This window comes from Salmo trutta, chromosome 2, assembly GCF_901001165.1.
Source record: "Salmo trutta chromosome 2, fSalTru1.1, whole genome shotgun sequence".
Lineage (NCBI taxonomy): Eukaryota > Metazoa > Chordata > Actinopteri > Salmoniformes > Salmonidae > Salmo > Salmo trutta.
In genome coordinates this window covers 18,019,172-18,042,541 of record NC_042958.1, presented here as the reverse complement: position 1 = coordinate 18,042,541, position 23,370 = coordinate 18,019,172, and the positions used below count along the sequence as shown (strand labels likewise).

The following is a 23,370-nucleotide window of genomic DNA, read 5'->3' as shown; positions in this document are numbered from 1 at the left end:
CTATAATTCTTAAAATAATTGTTATGTATTTTGTCAACGTTTATCGTGAGTAATTTAGTAAATTCACCGGAAGTTTTCGGTAGATCTGAACATCACATGGTAATGTAAAAAGCTGTTTTTTGATATAAATATGAACTTGATTGAACAAAACATGCATATATTGTATAACAATGTCCTAGGAGTGTCATCTGATGAAGATCATCAAAGGTTAGTGCTGCATTTAGCTGTGGTTTTGGGTTTTGTGACATATATGCTTGCTTTGAAAATGGCTGTGTGATTATTTTTGGCAGGGTACTCTCCTGACATAATCTAATGTTTTGCTTTCGCCGTAAAGCCTTTTTGAATTCGGACAATGTGGTTAGATTAACAGGAGTCTTGTCTTTAAAATGGTGTAAAATAGTCATACGTTTGAGAAATTGAAGTTATAGCATTTGAGGTATTTGTATTTCGCGCCACGCGATTCCACTGGCTGTTGACTACGGTGGGACGCAAACGTCCCACCTAGCCCATAGAAGTTAAGAAGAATCCTTAAGTGTCAGCTAAAGACTTACAGATATCTCTGGAACATGCGAACATCTCTGTTGACGAGTCTACGATACATAAAACACAAAACAAGAATGGTGCTCATGGGAGGACTCCACGGAAGCCACCACTGCTGTCTAAAAAAGAAACATTGCTGCACGTCTGAAGTTTGCAAAAGTGCACCTGGATGTTCCACAGCGCTATTGGCACAATATTCTATGGACAGATGAAACTACAGTTGAGTTGTTTGGAAGGAACACACAACACTATGTATGGAAGAAAAAAAGGCACAGCACACCAACATCAAAACCTCATCCCTACGGTAAAGTATGGTGGAGGGAGCATCATGGTTTGGGGCTGCTTTGCTGCCTCAGGGCCTGGACAGCTTGCTATCATCGACGGAAAAATTAATTCCCAAGTTTCTCAAGACATTTTGCAGGAGAATGTTAGGCTATCTGTCCCCCAATTGAAGCTCAACAGAAGTTGGGTGATGCAACAGGACAACGACCCAAAACACAGAAGTAAATCAACAACAGAATGGCTTCAACAAAATAAAATACGCCTTCTGGAGTGGCCCAGTCAGAGTCCTGACCTCAACCCGACCTGACCTCAGTTCACACCAGACATCCCAAGAATATTGCTGAACTGAAACAGTTTTGTAAAGAGGAATGGTCCAAAATTCTTCCTGACTGTGCAGGTCTGATCCGCAACTACAAAAACGTTTGGTTGAGGTTATTGCTGCCAAAGGAGGGTCAACCAGTTATTAAATCCAAGGGTAAGAAGAAGGGCGGGGGTGTATGCCTTATGATTAACGAGTCATGGTGTGATCATAACAACATACAGGAACTCAAGTCCCTTTGTTCACCTGACCTAGAATTCCTTACAATCAAATGCCGACCGCATTATCTATGAACAGAATTCTCTTCGATTATAATCACAGTTGTGTATATCCCCGCCCCAAGCAGACACCTCGACAGCCCTGAAAGAACTTCATTGGAATCGATGTAAACTGGAAACGACATATCCTGAGGCTGATTTAATTGTAGCTGGGGATTTTAACAAGGCTAATCTGAAAACAAGGCTCGCTAAATTTTACCAGCATTTTACCCGCGACCCGGGCTGGCAAAATCCTGGATCATTGTTACTCTAACTTCCGCGACGCATTCAAAGCCCTCCCTCACCCTCCTTTCAGCAAATCTGACCACGACTCCATTTTGTTGCTCCCAGCCGACAGACAGAAACTAAAACAGGAAACGCCCGTGCTCAGGTCTGTTCAACGCTGGTCCGACCAATCTGATTCCACACTTCAAGATTGCTTCGATCACATGGACTGGGATATGTTCCGGATAGCGTCGAACAACAACATTGATGTATACACTGATTCCGTGAGTGAGTTTATTAGCAAGTGCATCAGTGATCTTGTACCCACGGCGAATATTAAAACCTTCCGCAACCAGAAACCGTGAATTGATGGCAGCATTCGCACAAAACTGAAAGCGAACCACTGCTTTTAAATCAGGGCAAGGCAACCGGAAACATGACCGAATACAAACAGTGTAGCTATTCCCTCCGCAAGGCAATCAAACTAGCTAAGCGTCAGTATAGAGACAAAGTAGAGTCGCAATTCAACGGCTCAGACATGAGATGTATGTGGCAGGGTCTACAGTCAATCACGGATTACAAAAAGAAAACCAGCCCCGGCGCGGACAGCGATGTCTTGCTCCCAGAGAAACTAAACAACTTCTTTGCTCGCTTTGAGGACAATACAGTGCCACGGCCCGCTACCAAAACCTGCGGGCTCTCCTTCACCGCAGCCAACATGAGTAAAACATTTAAACGCGTTAACCTTCGCAAGGCTGCCGGCACAGACGGCCTCCCTAGCCGCGTCCTTAGAGCTTGCGCAGACCAGCTGGCTGGTGTGTTTATGGACATATTCAATCAATCCCTATCCCAGTCTTCTGTTCCCACATGCTTCAAGAGGGCCACCATTGTCCCTGTTCCCAAGAAAGCTAAGGTAACTGAGCTAAACGACACTGCCCTAACCACAACCTCAGGAGGCTGAATAAATTTGGCTTGTCACCAAAAACACTCATACTTTTACAGATGCACAATCGAGAGCATCCTGTCGGGCTGTATCACCACCTGGTAAAGCAACTGCTCCGCCCACAACCGTAAGGCTCTCCAGAGGGTAGTGAGGTCTGCACAACGCATCACCGGGAGCAAACTACCTGCTCTCCAGGACACCTACACCACCCGATGTCACAGGAAGGCCAGAAAAATCATCAAGGACAACAACCACCCGAGCTACTGCCTGTTCACCCCGCTATCATCCAAAAGGTGAGGTCAGTACAGGTTAGAGTTCGACCGACTATGATTTTTCAACGCCGATACCGATTATTGGAGGACCAAAAAAGGCCGATGCCGATTAAATCGGCCGATTTTATTTCGATTTATTTTATTTATTTGTAATAATGACAATTACAACAATACTGAATGAACACTTATTTTAACTTAATATAATACATCAATAAAATCAATTTAGCCTCAAATAAATAATGAAACATGTTCAATTTGGTTTAAATAATGCAAAAACAAACTGTTGGAGAAGAAAGTAAAAGTGCAATATGTGCCATGTAAAAAAGCTAACGTATAAGTTCCTTGCTCAGAACATGAGAACATATGAAAGCTGGTGGTTCCTTTTAACATGAGTCTTCAATATTCCCAGGTAAGAAGTTTTAGGTTGTAGTTATTATAGGACTATTTCTTTCTATACCATTTGCATTTCATATAACTTTGACTATTGGATGTTCTTATAGGCACTTTAGTATTGCCAGTGTAACAATATAGCTTCCGTCCCTCTCCTTGCCCCTACCTGGGCTCGAACCAGGAACACATCGAAAACAGCCACCCTCGAAGCATCGTTACCCATCGGTCCACAAAAGCCGTGGCCCTTGCAGAGCAAGGGGAACAACTACTCCAAGTTTCAGAGCGAGTGACGTCACCGATTGAAACACTATTAGCGCGCACCCCGCTAACTAGCTAGCCATTTCACATCGGTTACACCAGCCTAATTTCGGGAGTTGATAGGCTTGAAGTCATAAACAGCTCAATGCTTGAAGCACAGTGAAGAACTGCTGGCAAACGCACGAAAGTGCTGTTTGAATGAATGCTTACGAGCCTGCTGCTGCCTACCATAGAGCAGTCTGACTGAGCAATCAAATATCAAATCATAGACTTAATTATAACATAATAACACACAGAAATACGAGCCTTAGGTCATTAATATGGTCGAATCCAGAAACTATCATTTCGAAAACAAAACATTTATTCTTTCAGTGAAATACAGAACCGTTACGTATTTTATCTAACGGGTGGCATCCCTAAGTCTAAATTTTGCTGTTACATTGCACAACCTTCAATGTTATGTCATAATTATGTACAATTCTGGCAAATTAATGACGGTCTTTGTTAGGAATAAATGGACTTCACACAGTTGGCAACGAGCCAGGCGGCCCAAACTGCTGCATATACCCTGACTGCTTGCACGGAACGCAAGAGAAGTGACACAATTTCCCTAATTATAAGAAATTCATGTTAGCAGGAAATATTAACAAAATATGCATGTTTAAAAATATAAACTTGTGTATTGATTTTAAAGAAAGGCATTGATGTTTATGGTTAGGTACACATTGGTGCAACGTCAGTGCTAAATCGCCACCCGTTTGGCGAAGTAGGCTGTGATTCGATGAGAAATTAACAGGCACCGCATCGATTATATGCAACGCAGGACACGCTAGATAAACTAGTAATGTCATCAACCATGTGTAGTTAACTCGTGATTATGTTAAGATTGATTGTTTTTATAAGATAAGTTTAATGCTAGCTAGCAACTTACCTTGGCTTCTTGCTGCCCTAGCGTAACAGGTAGTCAGCCTGCCACGCAGGCTCCTTGTGGAGTGCAATATAAGGCAGGTGGGTAGAGTGCTGGACTAGTAACCGGAAGGTTGCAAAAATCAATCCCCGAGCTGACAAGGTAAACATCTGTCGTTCTGCCCCTGAACAAGGCAGTTAACCCACCGTTCCTAGGCCATCATTGAAAATAAGAATGTGTTCTTAACTGACTTGCCTAGTTAAATAAAGGTGTACCAAAAATACTGATTTCCGATTGTTACGAAAACTTGAAATCGGCCCCAATTAATCGGCCATTCTGATTAATCGGTCGACCTCTAGTACAGCTGCATCAAAGCTGGGACCGAGAGAATGAAAAACAGCTTCTATCTCAAGGCCATCAGACTGTTAAACAGCCATCACTAACATTGAGTGGCTGCTGCCAACATACTGACTCAAATCTCTAGCCACTTTAATAATTAAAAATGGGATGTAAATGTATCACTAGTCACTATAAACAATGCCACTTTATATAATGTTTACATACCCTTCATTACTCATCTCATATTTATATACTGTACTCTATACCATCTACTGCATCTTGCCTATGCTGCATCTTGCCATTGCTCATCCATATATTTATATGTACATATTCTTATTCATTCCTTTGTTGTGAAATTGTTAGATATTACTGCATGGTCGGAACTAGAAGCACAAGCATTTCGCTACACTCGGATTAACATCTGCTAACCATGTGTATGTGACCAATAAAATTTGATTTCACATACTTTTCCCACCCTGCACTGTAAATGTTTACACGGTGTGTTCAATAAAATAAAAACATATAATTGTGTGTGTGTTATTAGTTTAAGGAGACTGATTGTCCATTGTTGTGACCTAGATGAAGATCAGATCAAATTTATGCAGAAATCCAGTTTGTAGCCGTTTCCAGCTACAATAGTCATTTACAACATTAACAATTTCTACACTGTATCTGATCAATTTGATGTTATTTTAGCGGACAAAAAAAATATGTTTTTCTTTCAAAAACAAGGACATTTCTAAGTGAAACCAAACTTTTGAACGGTAGTGTAAGTATTAATTTCTGCAGCATTGAATTTCCCCAAGAACACAGTCCTTAAACGAAAGACGTTTGAAACCACCAAGACTTCCTAGAGCTGGCAGCCCGTCCAAACTGAGAAATTAGGGGAGAAGGGCCTTGGTCAGGGAGGTGACAAAGAACCCAATAGTCACCCTGACAGAGCTCTGGAGTTCCTCTGTGGAGATGGGAGAACCTTCCAGAAGGACAACCATCTCTGCAGCACTCCACCAAATCAGGCTTTTATGGTAGAGTGGCCAGACTGAAGCCACTCCTCAGTAAAAGGCACATGACAGCCCGCTTGGAGTTGCCAAAAGGGGCCTAAAGGACTCAGACAAAGAGAAACACGATTCTCTGGTCTGATGAAACCAATATTGAGCCCAGACTTGTACCCGATCGAACATCTCTGGAGAGACCTGAAAATAGCTGTACAGCAACGCTCCGCATCCAACCTGACAGAGCTTGAGAGGATCTGCAGAGAAGAATGGGAGAAACTCCCCAAATACAGGTGTGCCAAGTTTGTAGCGTCATAGCCAAGAAGACTCGAGGCTGTAATTGCTGCCAAAGGTGCTTCAACAAAGTACTGAGTAAAGGGTCTGAATACTTATGTAAATGTTATATTTCCGTGTCTTATTTTTTATAATTTTGCACACATTTTTAAAAACCTGTTTTTGCTTTCTCATTATGGGGTATTGTGTGTGGATTGATGAGGGGGGAAAAACAATTTACGCAAATTTAGAATAAGGCTGTAACATAACATTTTCAAAAAGTCAAGGGGTCGGAATACTTTCCGAATGCAATGTATGTAAATGGCATATCAAAGTAGCTCCTATGCAACGCATATTCTCAATTAGTTTATTATGTCAATCATAAGTATCTCATATGAAGCTGGTCTGTATCTTTATGGTTCTGCTATGTAGCTCATAAGTAGCTGGTTTGTAGTTTCCCGTCCTACTCACCACCACAATGTCAGGGTCAAGCTTGTGCATCTTGGCCAGGAAGAATCCCAGTAGAGTTCTCTCAGTGGCCGCTATCTCCACCTTACCATTCTGTCAGAGAGGGCGAGAGAGAAATGAGAGGGTTGATCAAGTCAAAGGAGGAGAGGGACGCATTTCTAAGTATTTGAACAGGGCTCTGACTCTTCACCTGCTAACGGACAGGATTTCAGAGAAACCAGTGTGGTGCTGTTCTGTCATCACTCACCTTCTTCTTTACGGCATCCATGAAGTCATAGGGGAAGATACAGTCGTTGGGTTTACTGACCACTAAAACACACAAAGGACAGAACACTGAGTCAGCAAACGTTTGAGACAGTGAAAAAGCCACAACATCCTTCCTCTCTCCTCCCCTCCTTGCAGGTTGTGACGCCAACTCACCACAGAAGTGTGTCTGGTAGGGGGGTTGAGGGGGGGCCTTGTCCAGGTGGAACCTGTGGTGGACCAGGGCAGCCAGGGACACAATCTAGGGATGGACAGAAAGCAGGAAATAATAGGTAAGGTTCAGGCCAGTTGCATCACTAATTATTTAGCCAAGTCTAATTAGTCAGAGTCAGTATCACACCACACAGAGAGAAAGTGAGAGCAGTACAGACAGTGGCATGTTAAATTTAAGGACTTTAACACTAATATTCTAATATCCCCAACATTTTCCATACGCACAAAAGGCAGGATTGAATCTACATTTGTCAGGCATTTTAGCTGTCAATGTGACGTTAGGTGGCACCTAATCATTCAGTTCTGTACCTGCCTGGCTGAGTGCCAGTGTAGGTGGAATGAGCGAGCTCACCTGGCAACCACAGTACGAAACACATCAGGAAATAAAACTCGGTAGTCTGTCTGGAAATTAATTGGCAAGACCAATTAATTTTTCTAATATTTTTGATAAACATATTTGTTCATAATCTGTTCTCATCTCAATTTAATTCAAGTACTTTTCAAGTACCAACTTCAGAAAATGTCTGATTTTCAAGGTATTACAGTACTTGAATTTCAGAGTGCCATATTGAAGTACTTTAAGCACCTTGTGCAAACCCTGGATAGAGAGAGGTGGATGGTTTCAGAAGACTCCAGACATGTAGGGTTAATGTGTAACCATGGCTTTTTAGCCCTTTTGCTGCTCAGTGGCTGGCAAATTTGAACAATAACATGCAAAAACAGAGGTAATGGCTGTGGTGCCACGGAGAGGGTCTGACCAAAGCTAACCTAACAGGCCATCAGATCACAGAAAACATAAAGATAACAGTAACATACGGTTTCTACCATAACAAACCATCCCTACCGGACCTACACTAGCCGTTAACAGGATTCCAATGGAGACCATCAGGGTTGTCGCATCCTATTAAAATGATTATTTGCTATCTGAAAAATAAATATGTATCTTATCGTATTTGAAGCCATATCCTTTCATATTTACCTACCTACAATAAAAAGGAAAGTAAAAAAGAGACCTTGTTAAGACAAGTGTTACACTACATGCAATAACATCCACAATCCATTTTGATTGGAATGTGCAGTATCTATCTATGGGCTGATTGATTTGATAATAGATGGGCCCATTGTTCAAGTGAATGACATAATTAGTCATTTACTAGATTACTCACAGTGGGAGTGTAGCAATATAACTCATAGAATGGGAACATTGTCTCCTCAGACCATGTCAATGCCATAGAATGGGAATATATGTTCTAGTGTCTGAATGGGAATGTGATCTAGGAATTCTAATTCTATGGGTTAGTTAAAGGGTACTTGTTCCACTTGTTAGTTCCACCTAGACTAAAAACTGCTGTGATGCCATATCCAGAGTGCGGAGGTTGGGGACTGTATTTGCAGCCGTTAACCTATCTAAACCAGGGGTGTTCAACCGGGGGTTGGCAGCCCTGAAGTACTGCAGGGGGTCCGCAAAAATATATATACACAACAAGAACAGAATAAATACATTTTTAATGACATGCCTACAGTAGTAGAATAGGCTACCAGTGCAGCAAGTAAGCTTTCTTAACTTGGACTGTCGGAAATAAATAAAAATTCAACACGTCTGACCTTTTTTTACCAGCTAAACAGCTGATCTTTACAAAAATGTGTTTGGAGTTACCTTTCTAGCTAATAGACTATGTTAGAGTTTATACTTCCTCTTCCAATTATAATGTGTGTGTGTGTGTGTGTGTGTGGGGGGGTCAAAATAATGAAAAACTATCTACCAAATGTATTCATTTTAAAATGTTGATTACTTCTCCTTGCCATTATCATTCACCTGATAAGACGTTACACCCCCCCCCCCCCGTTTAGGTATGATGGGGGTCTATGGCTCACTGGTTTGCCTGGGAGGGGGTCCCTGGGCAAGAGAAGGTTGAAAACCCCTGATCTTAACATATGACAGAGAGACAGACCTCGTTGTGGTGTGTCTTGGGGTTCTGTACAGTCTTCAGGCTGATGGACATGACAGTGAGAGGTGGAGGAGGCAGGTCTTTGACCACGGTGACCAGGTCACTACGCATCGCCACTGCTTCCACCTTACACCAGCTCACAGGCACGCTGCTCAACTCTACAGGGAGACAGGAGAGAGGGTTAGAGTGTTAGAGGTGTGTGTTGCTTGTTTGTGTGAGTGTGTGACTATGAGAGAGTGCGGATGAACATCTGTGTGTCTCAGAACGTGTGTGTAGTCTTACGCGGGGTCTTGATGTCCAGCCAGCAGGGTCCTTTGATCTTCCTGCTGAGAAGGAAGTGTTCAAGGCTGGAGGTGTTGGTACCAAACACCTTGGAGAAAGTCGCCCCCTTGAGGTCCGAGGGCAGAGACGGATACTCAGCCTGCACAAAAAATACAATAATAATAATGAATAAGATATGAGTGAGAGTGAGAGAGAGTGAGAGGTGAGAGAGAGCGAGCGAGAATACTCACAGAGTATCTGACTTCCAGGTACTCAGACTCTGTAGGGACGTCAGCGATCTCAAAGGCGTAGCTCTTCTCCACTTTCTACAGAGGGAAACAGAGAGCACAGTCAGTCTATCAACTAATCATTTAACCGAATCAGTCAACGTGTCTATAATAAACACGCTAAGGAAGTCATGAAATGAACATTGGTTCCCATGTGTAGGCTACTTCCTGGTCTCTGCTAAGAAAGGGAAAGGAGTATACCTAGTCAGTTGTACAACTGAACGCATTCAACTGAAATGTTAACCCAACCCCTCTGACATCATTCTGTAAGTCTAATCCTTCTCTATCTGGTCCTAGGGGAGACAACACAGACCTTGGACTTGAACTTCATGATCTTAAACTTCTCAGAGAAGTCATTGACCTCCTGGTAGACGTCCATCATCCCCACCGGAGTGTCTGTCTCCTCGCCTGTCTTTGGGTTCACCTTCTGTCAATAACACACAACCAATAAGGAGACCCATTATAAAACACACAACCTACCAGAAGAGCAATCACAAAACACACAAGACAGTATTAAGTGGAAACTTCAACCTTCCGTAATAAAGCTCATCAGAGACAGTTTGGGTCATAGTTGATACCAATAGTCTAACATGGTGTGAAAACATGGATATTCTGGAGTAGATGATCATGTGACAGGAAACAGGACTCACGCGTTCGCGGGGCAGGAAATGCATGGTCCTCTCAATGTTCTTCACTAACACACAGCAGCTGACGTGGGCCTTGGCTGACTCGATCCACACCTTACCAAATAGGTACACCACACCTGGAAAACACATTACATAACCATAAAATGACCCCATCTTAACACGTTTAGCCACATTTTGTTTAGGAAGGGCTCACTTTCTTGGTTGTTTTAGTGAGGATTCCTGGACATCTGATTGGTAATATGAACTCGGTTGGCTGTAATAGTCTATGGGTTAAGTAAGAACACACCTGTTTGGCTGTGCTAGTCCATGGGTTTGGTAAGAACTCACCTGGTTGGCTGTATTGGTCCTCGAAGGCATCCAGCCAATAGAAGCGGAACATGAGCTCTCCCTCTAGCCCCTCGGCCAATGGGAGATGGCTGGGGTCGACTTGCACCTCCATGGGGGCCTCACTGTCCCCCTCCTCCTGACCCCAAGACCCCCCCAGCTTGCCACTCCTGGAGGAACAGGATAGATGGGCTAAAAAGGTTCTCATGATCCAATGGTTGCTAATGTAAACCAGTGGTACTAAAAATACTTGAAAGTACTACTTAAGTATTTTTTTGGGGTATCTGTACTTTACCATTTATATTTGACAACTTCTACTCCACTACATTCCTAAAGAAAATAATGTACTTTTTACTCCATACATTTTCCCTGATACCCAAAAGTACTCGTTACTTTTTGAATGCTTAACAGGACAGGAAAATGGTACAATTCACGCACTTATCAAGAGAACATCCCTGGTCATCCCTACTGCCTTTGATCTGGTGGACTCACTAAACAAAAATGCTTCATTGGTCAATAATGTCTGAGTGTTGGAGTGTTCCCCTGACTATCCATAATATAAAAGAAAGTCATGCCGTCTGGTTTGCCTAATATAAAGATTTAGAAATGATTTATACTTTTACTTATTTTAGAAATTACATTTACTTTTGATACTTAAGTATATTTAAAACCAAATACTTTTACTCAAGTAGTATTTTACTGGTTGACTCCCTTTTACTTGAGTAAAAGTAAAGATACCGTAATAGAAAATGACTCAAGTATGACAATTGAGTACTTTTTCCACCACTGATGTAAACACACACACAAAGGTATTTGGCCTTGACTCATACTATAACCCATAGAGATAGAAGACTAGTGCCCAAAAGCCTATTTCAGCATTGGCAGCGTCACTGTGGACTTTCACCATTTTTGAAGTAGTCAACTTGGTGGGACTTCATATGGGTTAAGGAAGGACCACATAATTCCTACTCAAGTCACCATGAGGGATCAGCCAATTAATTACACGTGAGCAAACATTCCAGAAATGCAGGTGGCAGTAAATCCCCAACGATGACTTTATACCTGTTCAAACAGTATGCAGCCTTTCAGTTTGTTTGCCAACTCATAAAAGTAGAAGAAAATTGACTACTTCAAAATGGAGATGGCCTCAATGGCACTGCCTGTGCTCTCACAGACACCATAATAGGACAGATACAATGATGCCATGTCTTGCAAAGTCTATGGTAGAACCACTAACAGAAGACAAGCAAGCAAACACACACTCACAGTAGGACCAGGTCCTGTGGTTCTGTTTTGTGTTCCACTTTAACAGCCGGTTTGGTCTCTGGCTCCTCCTCTTCATTTACAGGCCCCTCCTTTTCCTGTTCATGCCCCACCTCCATGGGTTCGTCAAAGTCCACCCCGTCAAACTGCAGAGAGTTGTCCTCTGGGAGAGAGAGATTGATTGAGAGATGGACAGACTGACAGCCATTGGGGAAAAGGCAGTGTTTCCCCTTGGATTGTTGGCGTGGCCAATGGTGCACTGTCCGACTGAACATTTTAGAGGCCCTCCTCTTGGCTGCGGAAACAATTTTGCTGTTTTAAAGCTAATTTCCCATAATTCTACACATTTGGCCATGGGGCTTAGAGAAAATGTGCAGTTTTAAAGTAACTGTCCAGTGAAAATCTCCCTTTTAAAAGTTAACATTCTGTTAACTCAAACCCAAATAATGCTTTTGTCCTATACTCGTATGTGGCCAATGCATAAATTGGGAGTAAAAATAAATAAGATTAAAAGCACTTAAAAACCCCACCTCAAACTTGTATCTTAAACAGACCATTTCAATGCTTGCTATTTCCTTACAGAATATATCATATTCCTGAGGAGGATGAGCTGGAAATCAGCGGTCTAGAAGAGGATGAGCTGGCCAATAAGCGGTATACTCATATCAATATTCTGTTGTAGGGGTACGCCCACACCATTCAAACAAAAAAAAAATGCTGTTTTTTAATATAATTATACTGAACAAAAATTAACACAATATGCAACAATTTAAGATTTTATAAGGAAATCACTCAATTTAAATAAATGAATCAGGCCCTAATCTATGGATTTCACACAACTGGGAATACAGACACACATTGGCTGGTCACATACCTTAAATTTATTTTTAAAAAGTAGGGGCGTGGATCAGAAAACAAGTCAGTATCTGGTGTGATCACTCTCTACTGCACCTGCTCTCTCTAACTCTGAATGCTCAACTATGAAAAGCCAACTGACAATTACTACTGAGGTGCTGAGCTGTTGCACCCTCTACAACCACTGTGATTATTATTAGACCTTGCTGGTCATCTATGAACGTTTGAACATCTTGGCCATGTACTGTTATAATCTCAACCCGGCACAGCCAGAATAGGACTGGCCACCCAGAGCCTGGTTCCTCTCTAGGTTTCTTCCTAGGTTCCTGCCTTTCTACTGAGTTTTTCCTAGCCACCATGCTTTGCTTGCTGTTTGGGGTTTTAGGCTGGGTTTCTGTACATCACTTTGTGACATCGGCTGATGTAAAAAAGGGCATTATAAATCAATTTGATTGATTACCATTTGCCTCACGCAGCGCAGCGCAACACATCTCCTTCGTAAAGAGTTGATCAGGCAGTTGATTGTGGCCTGTGGAATGTTGTCCCACTCCTCTTCAATGGCTGTGCGAAGTTGCTGAATATTGGCGGGAACTGGAACACGCTGTTTTACACATCAATCCAGAGCATCCCAAACATGCTCAATGGGTGACATGTCTGTTGAGTATGCAGGCCATGGAAGAACTGGGACAGTTTCTGCGTCCAAGAATTGTGTATAGATCCTTGCGTCATGGGGCCGTCCATTATCATGCTGAAACATGAGGGGATGGCGATGGATGAATGGCACGACAATGGGCCTCAGGATCTCGTCACGTTATCTCTGTGCCTTCAAATTGACAGATTTGAATGCAGTGGTGTTTGTTGTCCGTAGCTTTTGCCTGCACACCATAACCCCACCGTCACCATGAGGCACTCTGTTCACAACATTGACATCAGCAAACCGCTCACCAACAACGCTTTACAGGTTGTCTGCCATCTGCTCGGTACAGTTGAAAACTGGATTCATCCGTGAACAGCACACTTCTCCAACATGCCAGTGGCCATTGAAGGTGAGCATTTGCCGACTGAAGCCAATTACGACACAGAACTGCAGTCAGGTCAAGACCCTGGTGAGGACAAACGAACACGCCGATGAGCTTCCCTGATACGGTTTCTGACAGTTTGTGCAGAAATTCTTCTGTTGTGCAAACCCACAGTTTCATCAGCTGTCAGGGTGGTTGGTCTCAGACGACCCCGCAGGTAAAGAAGCCGGATGTGGAGAGAAATAAGCTGTGCGTGTATGGAACATTTCTGGGATATTTTATTTGAGCTCATGAAACATGGGAACAACAATTTACATGTTGCGTTTATATATTTTTGTTCAGTGTACAATTTTTTGGAAGGAAAACTATTTCACTCATATTGTAAGTAATTATAGGTCATATTTTATAGGAACCTGGAAACACTGGAAAGTTACTTTAAACTAATTTACTACAATCTACACATTTTTTCATTGCTTATGCCGTTTTCCTATTCTATCCAAGTGACTCAAACATAAAATCAATGGCTGCCCCATGCCATTTTTTTTATTTGAGATTTTCCCTGACTGTCTAGTTTTTATTCTGATGGTTGTTAGTTCTCAAACGTGATATTATTTTAAAAAAAATATAGCTCCATTATCTTTTCTACATACTTTATATCTGGTTTTAGTCATTTAAGTTTACACTGAAAATGTTTTTACATCATATCTATTGGAATAGCATCCACGATTTAGCAGAATATAGGGGAAACAATGAAAGGGTTAGCCGAGAGCTGGTTTACCAAAGAGATTGAAGGAAAAATCTGTTAATACAGTCCCAAATGTTTTGCATGTCAGCAGTGAAGTTTTCAAGATATTGGACTTTCAAGAAGCAAAAATGTGTCACTTGCCACATCAAAAATGCATCATGATGTGGCAAGCGACACCTTGCTTCTTGAAAATTTCACTGACATGCAAAAATGCAATTTCAGCCTGGGGTGCCTGGTCTTAATACAGTCCCCAAATGTTTTGCATCTACCTATCAATTTTGGCACATTAACATTAGTATTTCCTTTTAAACTTTAGTTTACCCGACATTTACATTTTAGTCATTTAGCAGACGCTCTTATCCAGAGCGACTTACAGTAGTGAATGCATACATTTCATACATTTTTTTTTCTGTGCTGGCCCCCCGTGGGAATTGAACCCACAACCCTGGCGTTACAAACACCATGCTCTACCAACTGAGCTACAGGAAAGGCTGTCAACGTTATGAAATACTTATTTCCCTCATTAAAATGCTAATCAATTTATAACATTTTTGACATACGTTTTTCTGGATTTTTTTGTTGTTATTCTGTCTCTCACTGTTCAAATAAACCTACCATTAAAATTATAGACTGATCATTTCTTTGTCAGTGGGCAAACGTACAAAATCAGCAGGGGATCAAATACTTTTTTCCCTCACTGTATCCCAACCAGAAGCCATGGATTCCGGGCAACATACGCATCGAGCTAAAAGGTAGAGCTGCCGCTTTCAAGGAGTGGGACACTAATCAGGACACTTTTTTTTTTTTTTTTAAACACGCTATGCCCTCAGACGAACCATCAAACAGGCAAAGCATCAATGCAGGACTAAGATTGAATTCTACTACACCGGCTCCGACGCTCGTCAGACGTGGCAGGGCTTAAAAACGATTACGGACTATGTTAAAGGAATTCCATCTTGAGAGTAATGATTAAATAATTATACCCTGAATTTAGGGATATGGTCTATATAGCCTGGAGAATGAGTAACTAGAGGGTTAAGCAGAAGTATCATGAGATTGACTAGGAGAGGAATGGGGGTCTGTGTGTTTAAGTAAACATCAAGAACTGTTAAACTGGGGTTGACCTGACCTAGCTTGAACCCTCTAGGTTTCCCTAATCTCAGAGATATGAAACTGTCGGCTGGCTAAGAATTTACGGTGTTGAGAGTTCTGGGGAAGAACAATTAACTCTCCTTAGCGTTAGTGTGTAATGTGTGTGCGTAAATGAGGAGCCTGGTATATAATGGATGTTTTGTGTATGAACTGCAGAGCGCTCTCCTGAATAAAAATTCTGATTCTTGTAAGCTGGTCCTCTGTGTGTTATTACACCAGAATCTTACACATTCTGGATGGCAGACTGAGTACTTTAATTGAAGTTAACATTGAGAACATAATTCTCTTAACAAATTGGTCCTTTGATCCGGATCCATAAATCTGTCCCCGTCTTCCTAAGGTAACACGCCGAAAACCGTGCACGGGCGGGTCATTGACTCGTCAAATAAAGACCTGTCCCCTGAAATTGGGGTTCTATAACAGGCCGGTAAATATCTAAGGTCGACAGAGATGGTGACTGGATCCAACCTACATTGCTTTTCCCAGCCTACAAGACGAAGGTCAGTAAATTTTTATTCACGGATTTGGAGAATTGACGTCTAGGCTACATTCAGAGAAACATTTTAATGATTCTTGTGTGGTTTGGACATTGATCTCTAGATTTGAGAGCGGATTCTAACCTGGTGACCTATCTTTAGAATGTTGTATAGAGAACCCTGATATAGGTAGCATTCTATGCAACTGGAAGATAGGAATTGGGAGTAGAAGCCACCTAGGAAGAGATAAGTCCTCAGTGACTTTGTCCGAAATGACATAGGGTATCTGCACTACCAGTGTAAACTAAAAGACCCTGGTGACCTGTCTTTAGAATGTTGTATAGAGAACCCAGATAGGTAGTATTCTAGGCAATTGGAAGAGAGGTAGTATTCTACGCAATTGGAAGAGAGGAATCGGGCGTAGTAGGAGGAAGAGATACACACATAGAGAGTAGTAGCAACACAGACTCATTGGGATGCTGGTATTATGTGGTTGTTGTTTTATTCCCTGTGTCCGAGGTTTGGTGGGTAAGGCATTGGAGAATGCAGTGACTCAGCAGATGGTGAGGTACGGGCCTATCACAGAGTCTGATCAATGGAATGAACAATATACAGATCCAGACCTGATGGACACCGTTGATACATTCAACCCGGAGGAGCCGGAACTTCATGAGACTATATTCAATGTTTAGAGACTGTTTATTCAATGAAAATCATGATGAAAATCCTGAACAGAAGAGTTATGATTGGAAGTTGTATTAAACAGCAATCGAGGAGTAGATGATGTACCGTAAATTCCGGACTATAAGCCGCTACTTTTTTCCCAGGCTTTGAATCTCGCGGCTTAAACAATGACGCGGCTAATATATGGGTTTTACCCGCTTTAACATTTTTTTTGCCCAAAAAAACACATTCTGTGACGTGCTCAGTTTTTTGGCGGCATGAAGCTTTCATTAGACCAATGAAATTGCCGAACGGGTTAAGGTCAAACAACTTTTTTTATTTACTGTTTAGATTAAATCGAGCGCTCTCAAACTTCCCATTATTCTGATTACGGTAGTCATTTTGTCACCCTCATCATGGCAAAGACACGGAGAAATGCATATGATGCAGCTTTCAAGTTGAAGGCGATTGATCTGGCTGTTGGAAAAGGAAATAGAGCTGCTGCACGGGAGCTTGGTCTTAATGAGTCGATGATAAGACGTTGGAAACAGCAGCATGAGGAATTGACTCGGTGCAAAAAGACAACTAAAGCTTACTATTTTTTTATTTTTTGCTACAAGCCGTGTTTCGTTAAAGCCTATTTATTTTTGTTACAATCCGTGTTTCGTTAAAGCCTGTGTAAAGTTAATTTGTTTCAATGTACCGGTAGGCACCTGCGGCTTATAGACATGTGCGGCTTATTTATGTTCAAAATAATATTTTTTTTTTAATTCAGTGGGTGCGGCTTATATTCATGTGCGCTTAATAGTCCGGAAATTACGGTATATACATTTAATGGTTTGATTATGATTTGATTTTCTAATAAAGAAGTGAAGCATCAGTGTGTAACCTTTAGTTAAAGGGTTAATTGGTAGAATAATTTGTATGTGTTAGAATAATGACTACATTTTTCCACTCTGTCATTATAGGATAGGGTGAAATGTTTAATAATGGGAAGACAAAACCAGGATAAGGGTAGACTTGTTCGTATTAAAATAATTGGATGTAAGCCTAGGACAGTCATTGAGGAGTATCGAATGTAAATACATGTATTGGTTTTGTGTATTCTTATGTAACATTTATGTTTACCATAGAGTTTGATATATCAGTGTGAATTATTGAGTCATTAAGGGTGGATTGTTAAAGGAATTCCTTCTTGAGAGTAATGATTAAATAATTATACCCTGAATTTAGGGATATGGTCTATATAGCCTGGAGAATGAGTAACTAGAGGGTTAAGCAGAAGTATCATGAGATTGACTAGGAGAGGAATGGGGGTCTGTGTGTTTAAGTAAACATCAAGAACTGTTAAACTGGGGTTGACCTGACCTAGCTTGAACCCTCTAGGTTTCCCTAATCTCAGAGATATGAAACGGTCGGCTGGCTAAGAATTTACGGTGTTGAGAGTTCTGGGGAAGAACAATTAACTCTCTTTTACACATTCTGGATGGCAGACCGAGTATTTTAATTGAAGTTAACATTGAGAACATAATTCTCTTAACAGACTACAAAGGGAAACCCAGTCGCGAGCTGCCCAGTGACGTGAGCCTACCAGACGAGCGAAATGCCTTTTATGCTCACTTCGAGGCAAGCAACACTGAAGCATGCATGAGAGGACCAGCTGTTCCGGACAACTGTTTGATCACGCTCTCCGTAATCGATGTGAGCAAGACCTTTAAACAGGTCAACATTCAAAAGGCTGCAGGGCCAGACAGATTACCAGGACGTGTACTCAGAGCATGGGCGGACCAACTGGCAAGTGATTTCACTGACAATTTCAACCTCTCCCTGACCGAGTCTGGAATACCTACATGTTTCAAGCATACCTCCATAGTCCCTGTGCCAAGAAAGTGAAGGTAACCTGCCTAAATGACTACCACCCCGTAGCACCCACGTCATTAGACATGAAGTACTTTGAAAGGCTGGTCACGGCTCACAACACCATCATCCCAGAAAACCTAGACCCCCTCCAATACCGCCCCAACATATCCACAGATTACGCAATCTCAAATCGCACTCCACACTGCCCTTTCCCACCTGAACAAAAGGAACACCTACGTGAGAATGCTGTTCATTGACTACAGCGCAGCGTTCAACACCATAGTGCCCACAAAGCTCATCATTAAGTTAAGGACCCTGGGGCTAAACACCTCCCTCTGCAACTGGATTCTGGACTTCCTGACGGGCCGCCCCAAGGTGATAAGGGTAGGCAACAACGCATCTGCCATGCTGATCCTCAACACGGGGACCCCTCAGTGGTGCGTGCTTAGTCCCCTCATGTACTCCCTGTTCGCTCATGACTGCGTGGCCAAGCACGATGCCAACACCATCATTAAGTTTGCTGATGACACAACAGTGGTAGGCCTGATCACCGACAACGATGAGACAGCCTATAGGGAGGAGATCACAGACCTGGCAGTGTGGTGCCAGGACATCAACCTCTCACTCAACGTGAGCAAGACACAAGAGGTGATCAGGAAAAGGAGGGCCAAACACACCCCCATTCACATCGACGGGGTTGTAGTGGAGCGGGTCGAGAGTTAAGTTCCTTGGTGTCCACATCACCAACAAACTATCATTCCCCCTCAGGAGACTGAAAAGATTTGGCATGGGTCCCCAGATCCTCAAAAGTTTACAGCTGCACCATCGAGAGCATCCTGACTGGTTGCATCACCACCTGGTATGGCAACTGCTCGGCATCCAACTGTAAGGCGCTACAGAGGGTACTGCGTACAGCCTAGTACATCATGGGGCCAAGCTTCAGCAATCGAAGGATCTATATACACGAGGCGGTGTCAGAGGAAGGCCCAAAAAATTGTCAGACTCCAATCACCCAAGTCATAGACTGTTTTCTCTGCTACCGCACGGAAAGCGGAACCGGAGCACCAAGTCTAGGTCCAAAAGGCTCCTTAACAGCTACTACACCCAAGTCATAAGACTGCTGAACAATTAATCAAATGGCCGCCCGGACTATTTACATTGACAACCACCACCTATTTTATTTAGTAAATATTTTCTGAACTTTATTTCTTGAACTGCATTGTTGGTTAAGGTCTTGTAAGTAAGCATTTCACGGAAAGGTTGTATTCGGCACATGTGACAAATAAAATATAATTTGATTTGATTGCCGCTTTAAGCCTAATGCTAGATTAAAAAGCACTTACAATTTATATTTTTAGTCTAGAACTAGGCTTAATCTGGGTCCAGGAAACCAGCCCAGCAAGTGCTAGATTAACTCCTAGTCTGATTTCTTACCCTCCTCCTCAATTTCTTCCACCTTCACTCTCTTCTTCTCCACGAGGACAGAGGGCCTGGAGGTGGGGAGGCGGGAGGGCACCCGGGGAGTCAGCTCACCAGGAGGAGGATGTTTCACCTTTGACCCCTGGGCAGATGGAGACTCCTGCGATGGAAGGAAGTGACACATTACAACAGGAAGAAGACCAGGGGTGTACTCAGTAACGTTTGGCCTTAATGGAATATAAGAGGGGGCAGGGATCAATGGAGAGAGAGAAGAAGTATACCTTAGGGGTTTGGGTTTTGATGGAGAAGGGGTTCACGGTAGTTCCGAGGGCCTTCTTCTTCTTCAGAGTGACAACCGGAGGAGTCAGGGGAGACGGCCTCTGAAAGAGGGGGCAGACGTAGACACACTGATAACGTATTCTCCCCCAGTGAGTCCATGTCTTAGTGAAAAAGAATCAAACAGCAAGCTGAAATCTAAGCATCTACCAAATGATCTAGCTGAACTTGGTTTTAGAGAGGGGAATTACAGGAGCTGGACTAAACCATATACAGCAACCTGACAAAAAAACATTAAGGCTGAAGCGTTGTTGAACCACTAGCGGAGTAAACTTCATGTATGAGTGAGCCGACATGCACTTTTTTCCCCCCGCTGTGAGAAGGTGTGGAGGTTGACAGGACCCGAGAGACTGACCTCAGAGTGCAGGTCCTGTAGAATGTCCCCTAGTAGGTCATCTTTGGACAGGTCCACATCTTTCTGTAAGAGACAAAACACACAATCCTGGTTAAATTACAAAATAGAAACAAATGGACTAGAACACTAACTATTGAGTGTTTTGGATTGCATGTATAGGGTCACAGAGGGTGAGAAACACACACCCATGATTAGCGAAGCGACTCTTGATAAACAGGTGCACAAATACAAACACTCACCTCAGCAGGTTTCTTGACGTTGCTGTTCATGAAGAGGTTTTTGATGCTGTTGGGTTTGGCCACCGCTGCCTTCTTAATGTTATTCTTAGAGTTTGCTCCCTTAGCCCCCACTTTACCTACAAACAAACAATAATTAGGCTGGAGACACACAGGCTTGTTTTCACACAGACACACACGGTTCCTACCTTTGGCGCCTTTCTCTAACACATCATCCGCCAAATCCTCATCAAAGATTTCTCTCCCATCCTCCACATACCCTGTGCCATCTGAGAGAGAGAGAGAGAGAGAACTTGCTATAACTTGGGACAGAAGCAGAAAGGTTCTGAAGGTATTTCAGACCAACTCACCATCATCAATGATCCAGTCATCATCCTGCCTCTCTCTCACCATCCGAGAGTACTGCTCCTCATCCACCTCCTCATACACACTGGTCAAATCCTCCACCTACACACAGCACACACAGATTCAACACACATGTTAAAACAAGGCTTGGCTATAACACCCACACTATAACGTACACTATACAACTTGTTCACTTAACACACAGATTAAAAGGGGCGGACACAAACACTCCTCTGTCAGATCAGGACTTGGACAACACACACACACACCTCTCACCTCATATTTGACTTTCTCTCCCTTCTTGGCTCTCTTGAGCTGCTCCAGAGCTGACTTCCTCCCCGTCTTCTCCTTCTTCTCCCTCCTGGAGCGACCCATTGCCAGGCCGCAGTCATTCTCTGGAGAGAGAAAACAGGAAGAGTGAGGGGTGAGAGAGAGAGAGATGGAGTGGGGAGTGATTGAGATGGAGGGAGTGTAAAAGATGGGGGAAGAAAGGGAGAGAGAAAAAGCAGAAAGAGAGTTCAAAACCCAGTTGTTCTACAGGCATTTCAGGCAAGCGATTGACAGCTTTTAAAGAGATTCACCGGTACTGTTGTATATATTTTTTTGCCAGTAGAAAGTAGCACTCAGGAGTGGTCGCTGAAAATGGTGTACTACTTCACATATTTGCAGATAAAGTAAGATCACCATATCATTGCGCTCTCTCTGCTGTTTCCACTGAGCTGTTGGGACCGCTCTGCAACCTCATTGGATTACGCTGGTTAGGCCTCTTGCTAGATGTCAAACGCGAGGGGCTGAAGCTCATTGACTAGAACTCTTAATTGCTAGGGGGCAGGCTGACCTGGGTGAGGAATTAAGGGAAAATGGCGTCCAGCGCAGCTCCAAGAAAAGTTCCCCTAAAACTAGGGATTTCGTGGCTAATTGAGGTAAAACAGTAGTTCTGCGCATATATTATACATCTATGAACTACACAGAGACACGTTTAGCCAAAGCGGGAGGTTTAAAAAATACTTTCTTAGTCGCCAAAATACCAGCGGAGTATGTCTTAAAGTATAAAATGTCAACATCACAGTAGCTAAATGGCCAGCTAACTGTGGGTAATTATGCAATTTATCAACATTCGGTGTTAATTTAATGGCACGTAGCTAGCTACATTTAGTCATTCTATTAACGTTGGTTGCTTGCTTTGTTGTTAGCGCGCGATAGTTAGCTGACTGTTGGCTAAATCGTGTCTGCGTATTCACGCTTGTTTGCAGTAATATTCCGGTCAGACTCACCGCCGTCTGGGTTGTCCACGTCCTTCTCTGGCTTAGAAACCGGAGACATTGCTATTTATTCCAAATGGATTGATAACCTTCAGCTCTCTCTTGGTAGCTAGCTTCACAGTTTAACACAACAGAAGATTTCGCGCCAAATCTCCTTCCCGGTGAAAGTCATATGCAGGAAATGACGCAAAAAGAAAGCAGCCAATCAGAATATCGCCGGAGTTTCGAAGCTTGGCATGGAAATGTGGTTCAGGGTCCGCTTGATGGCGATGTTGTTTCATAGTCCATGTAGCCTACAGTAATGTTTGCAATGTCTTCATCACGTTATTAGTCTGGGCTGGGGCCGGGACTATAAGCAGTGGTGGGAAAAGTACTCAATTGTCATATTTGAGTAAAAGTAAAGACCTTAGTAGAAAATGACTCAAGTGAACGTCAACGAGTAAAATACTAATTGAGTAAAAGTCAAAGTATTTGGTTTTAAATATACATAAGTATCAAAAGTAAATATAATTGCTAAAATATACTTAAGTATCAAAAGTAGAAATCATTTCAAATTCCTTATATTAACCAAACCAGACGGCACAATTTTATAAAATAGATAGCCAGGGGCACTCTCCAACATTAATTTACAAACAAGGCATGTTTTTAGTGAGTCCGCCAGTTCAGAGGCAGTAGGGATGACCAGGGATGTTCTCTTGATAAGTGTGTGAATTGGACTATTGTTCTGTCAAAATGTAACGAGTACTTTTGGGTGTCATGAAAAATTTATGGAGTAAAAAGTACATTTTCTTTAGAATGTAGTGAAGTAAAAGTTGGCAAAAATATAAATAGCAATGTAAGGTACAGATACCCCCAAAAATGACTAAAGTAAACTTACTTTAATGTACTACTTAAGTACTTTACACCAATGAATGTTGTTCATGGTGAGTTTGTTTATTGCTTGCTTCATCAAGAACACTCGTGCTCTCAGTCTC

The 23,370-nt window shown here is 42.5% G+C and overlaps 1 protein-coding gene across 1 annotated transcript in view; it reads right to left on the bottom strand.

Moving 5' to 3' along the window:
• The window catches only part of pola1 (polymerase (DNA directed), alpha 1), an 84,768-nt gene extending 62,189 nt beyond the window's left edge, over positions 1–22,579 (bottom strand). The window contains exons 1-18 of the mRNA XM_029697295.1: positions 22,409–22,579; positions 21,411–21,529; positions 21,140–21,236; positions 20,978–21,058; positions 20,793–20,908; positions 20,554–20,616; positions 20,144–20,242; positions 19,878–20,022; positions 11,677–11,836; positions 10,414–10,580; positions 10,090–10,202; positions 9,753–9,866; positions 9,404–9,478; positions 9,174–9,312; positions 8,895–9,049; positions 6,886–6,970; positions 6,713–6,774; positions 6,469–6,558 (exon numbers count right to left, since the gene is read on the bottom strand). Coding sequence (XP_029553155.1) covers positions 6,469–6,558; positions 6,713–6,774; positions 6,886–6,970; positions 8,895–9,049; positions 9,174–9,312; positions 9,404–9,478; positions 9,753–9,866; positions 10,090–10,202; positions 10,414–10,580; positions 11,677–11,836; positions 19,878–20,022; positions 20,144–20,242; positions 20,554–20,616; positions 20,793–20,908; positions 20,978–21,058; positions 21,140–21,236; positions 21,411–21,529; positions 22,409–22,457 — 1,929 coding nt within the window. The 5' untranslated portion in view covers positions 22,458–22,579. The remainder of the gene's footprint in view (positions 1–6,468; positions 6,559–6,712; positions 6,775–6,885; positions 6,971–8,894; positions 9,050–9,173; positions 9,313–9,403; positions 9,479–9,752; positions 9,867–10,089; positions 10,203–10,413; positions 10,581–11,676; positions 11,837–19,877; positions 20,023–20,143; positions 20,243–20,553; positions 20,617–20,792; positions 20,909–20,977; positions 21,059–21,139; positions 21,237–21,410; positions 21,530–22,408) is intronic.
• Between the last annotated feature and the right edge of the window lie 791 nt (positions 22,580–23,370).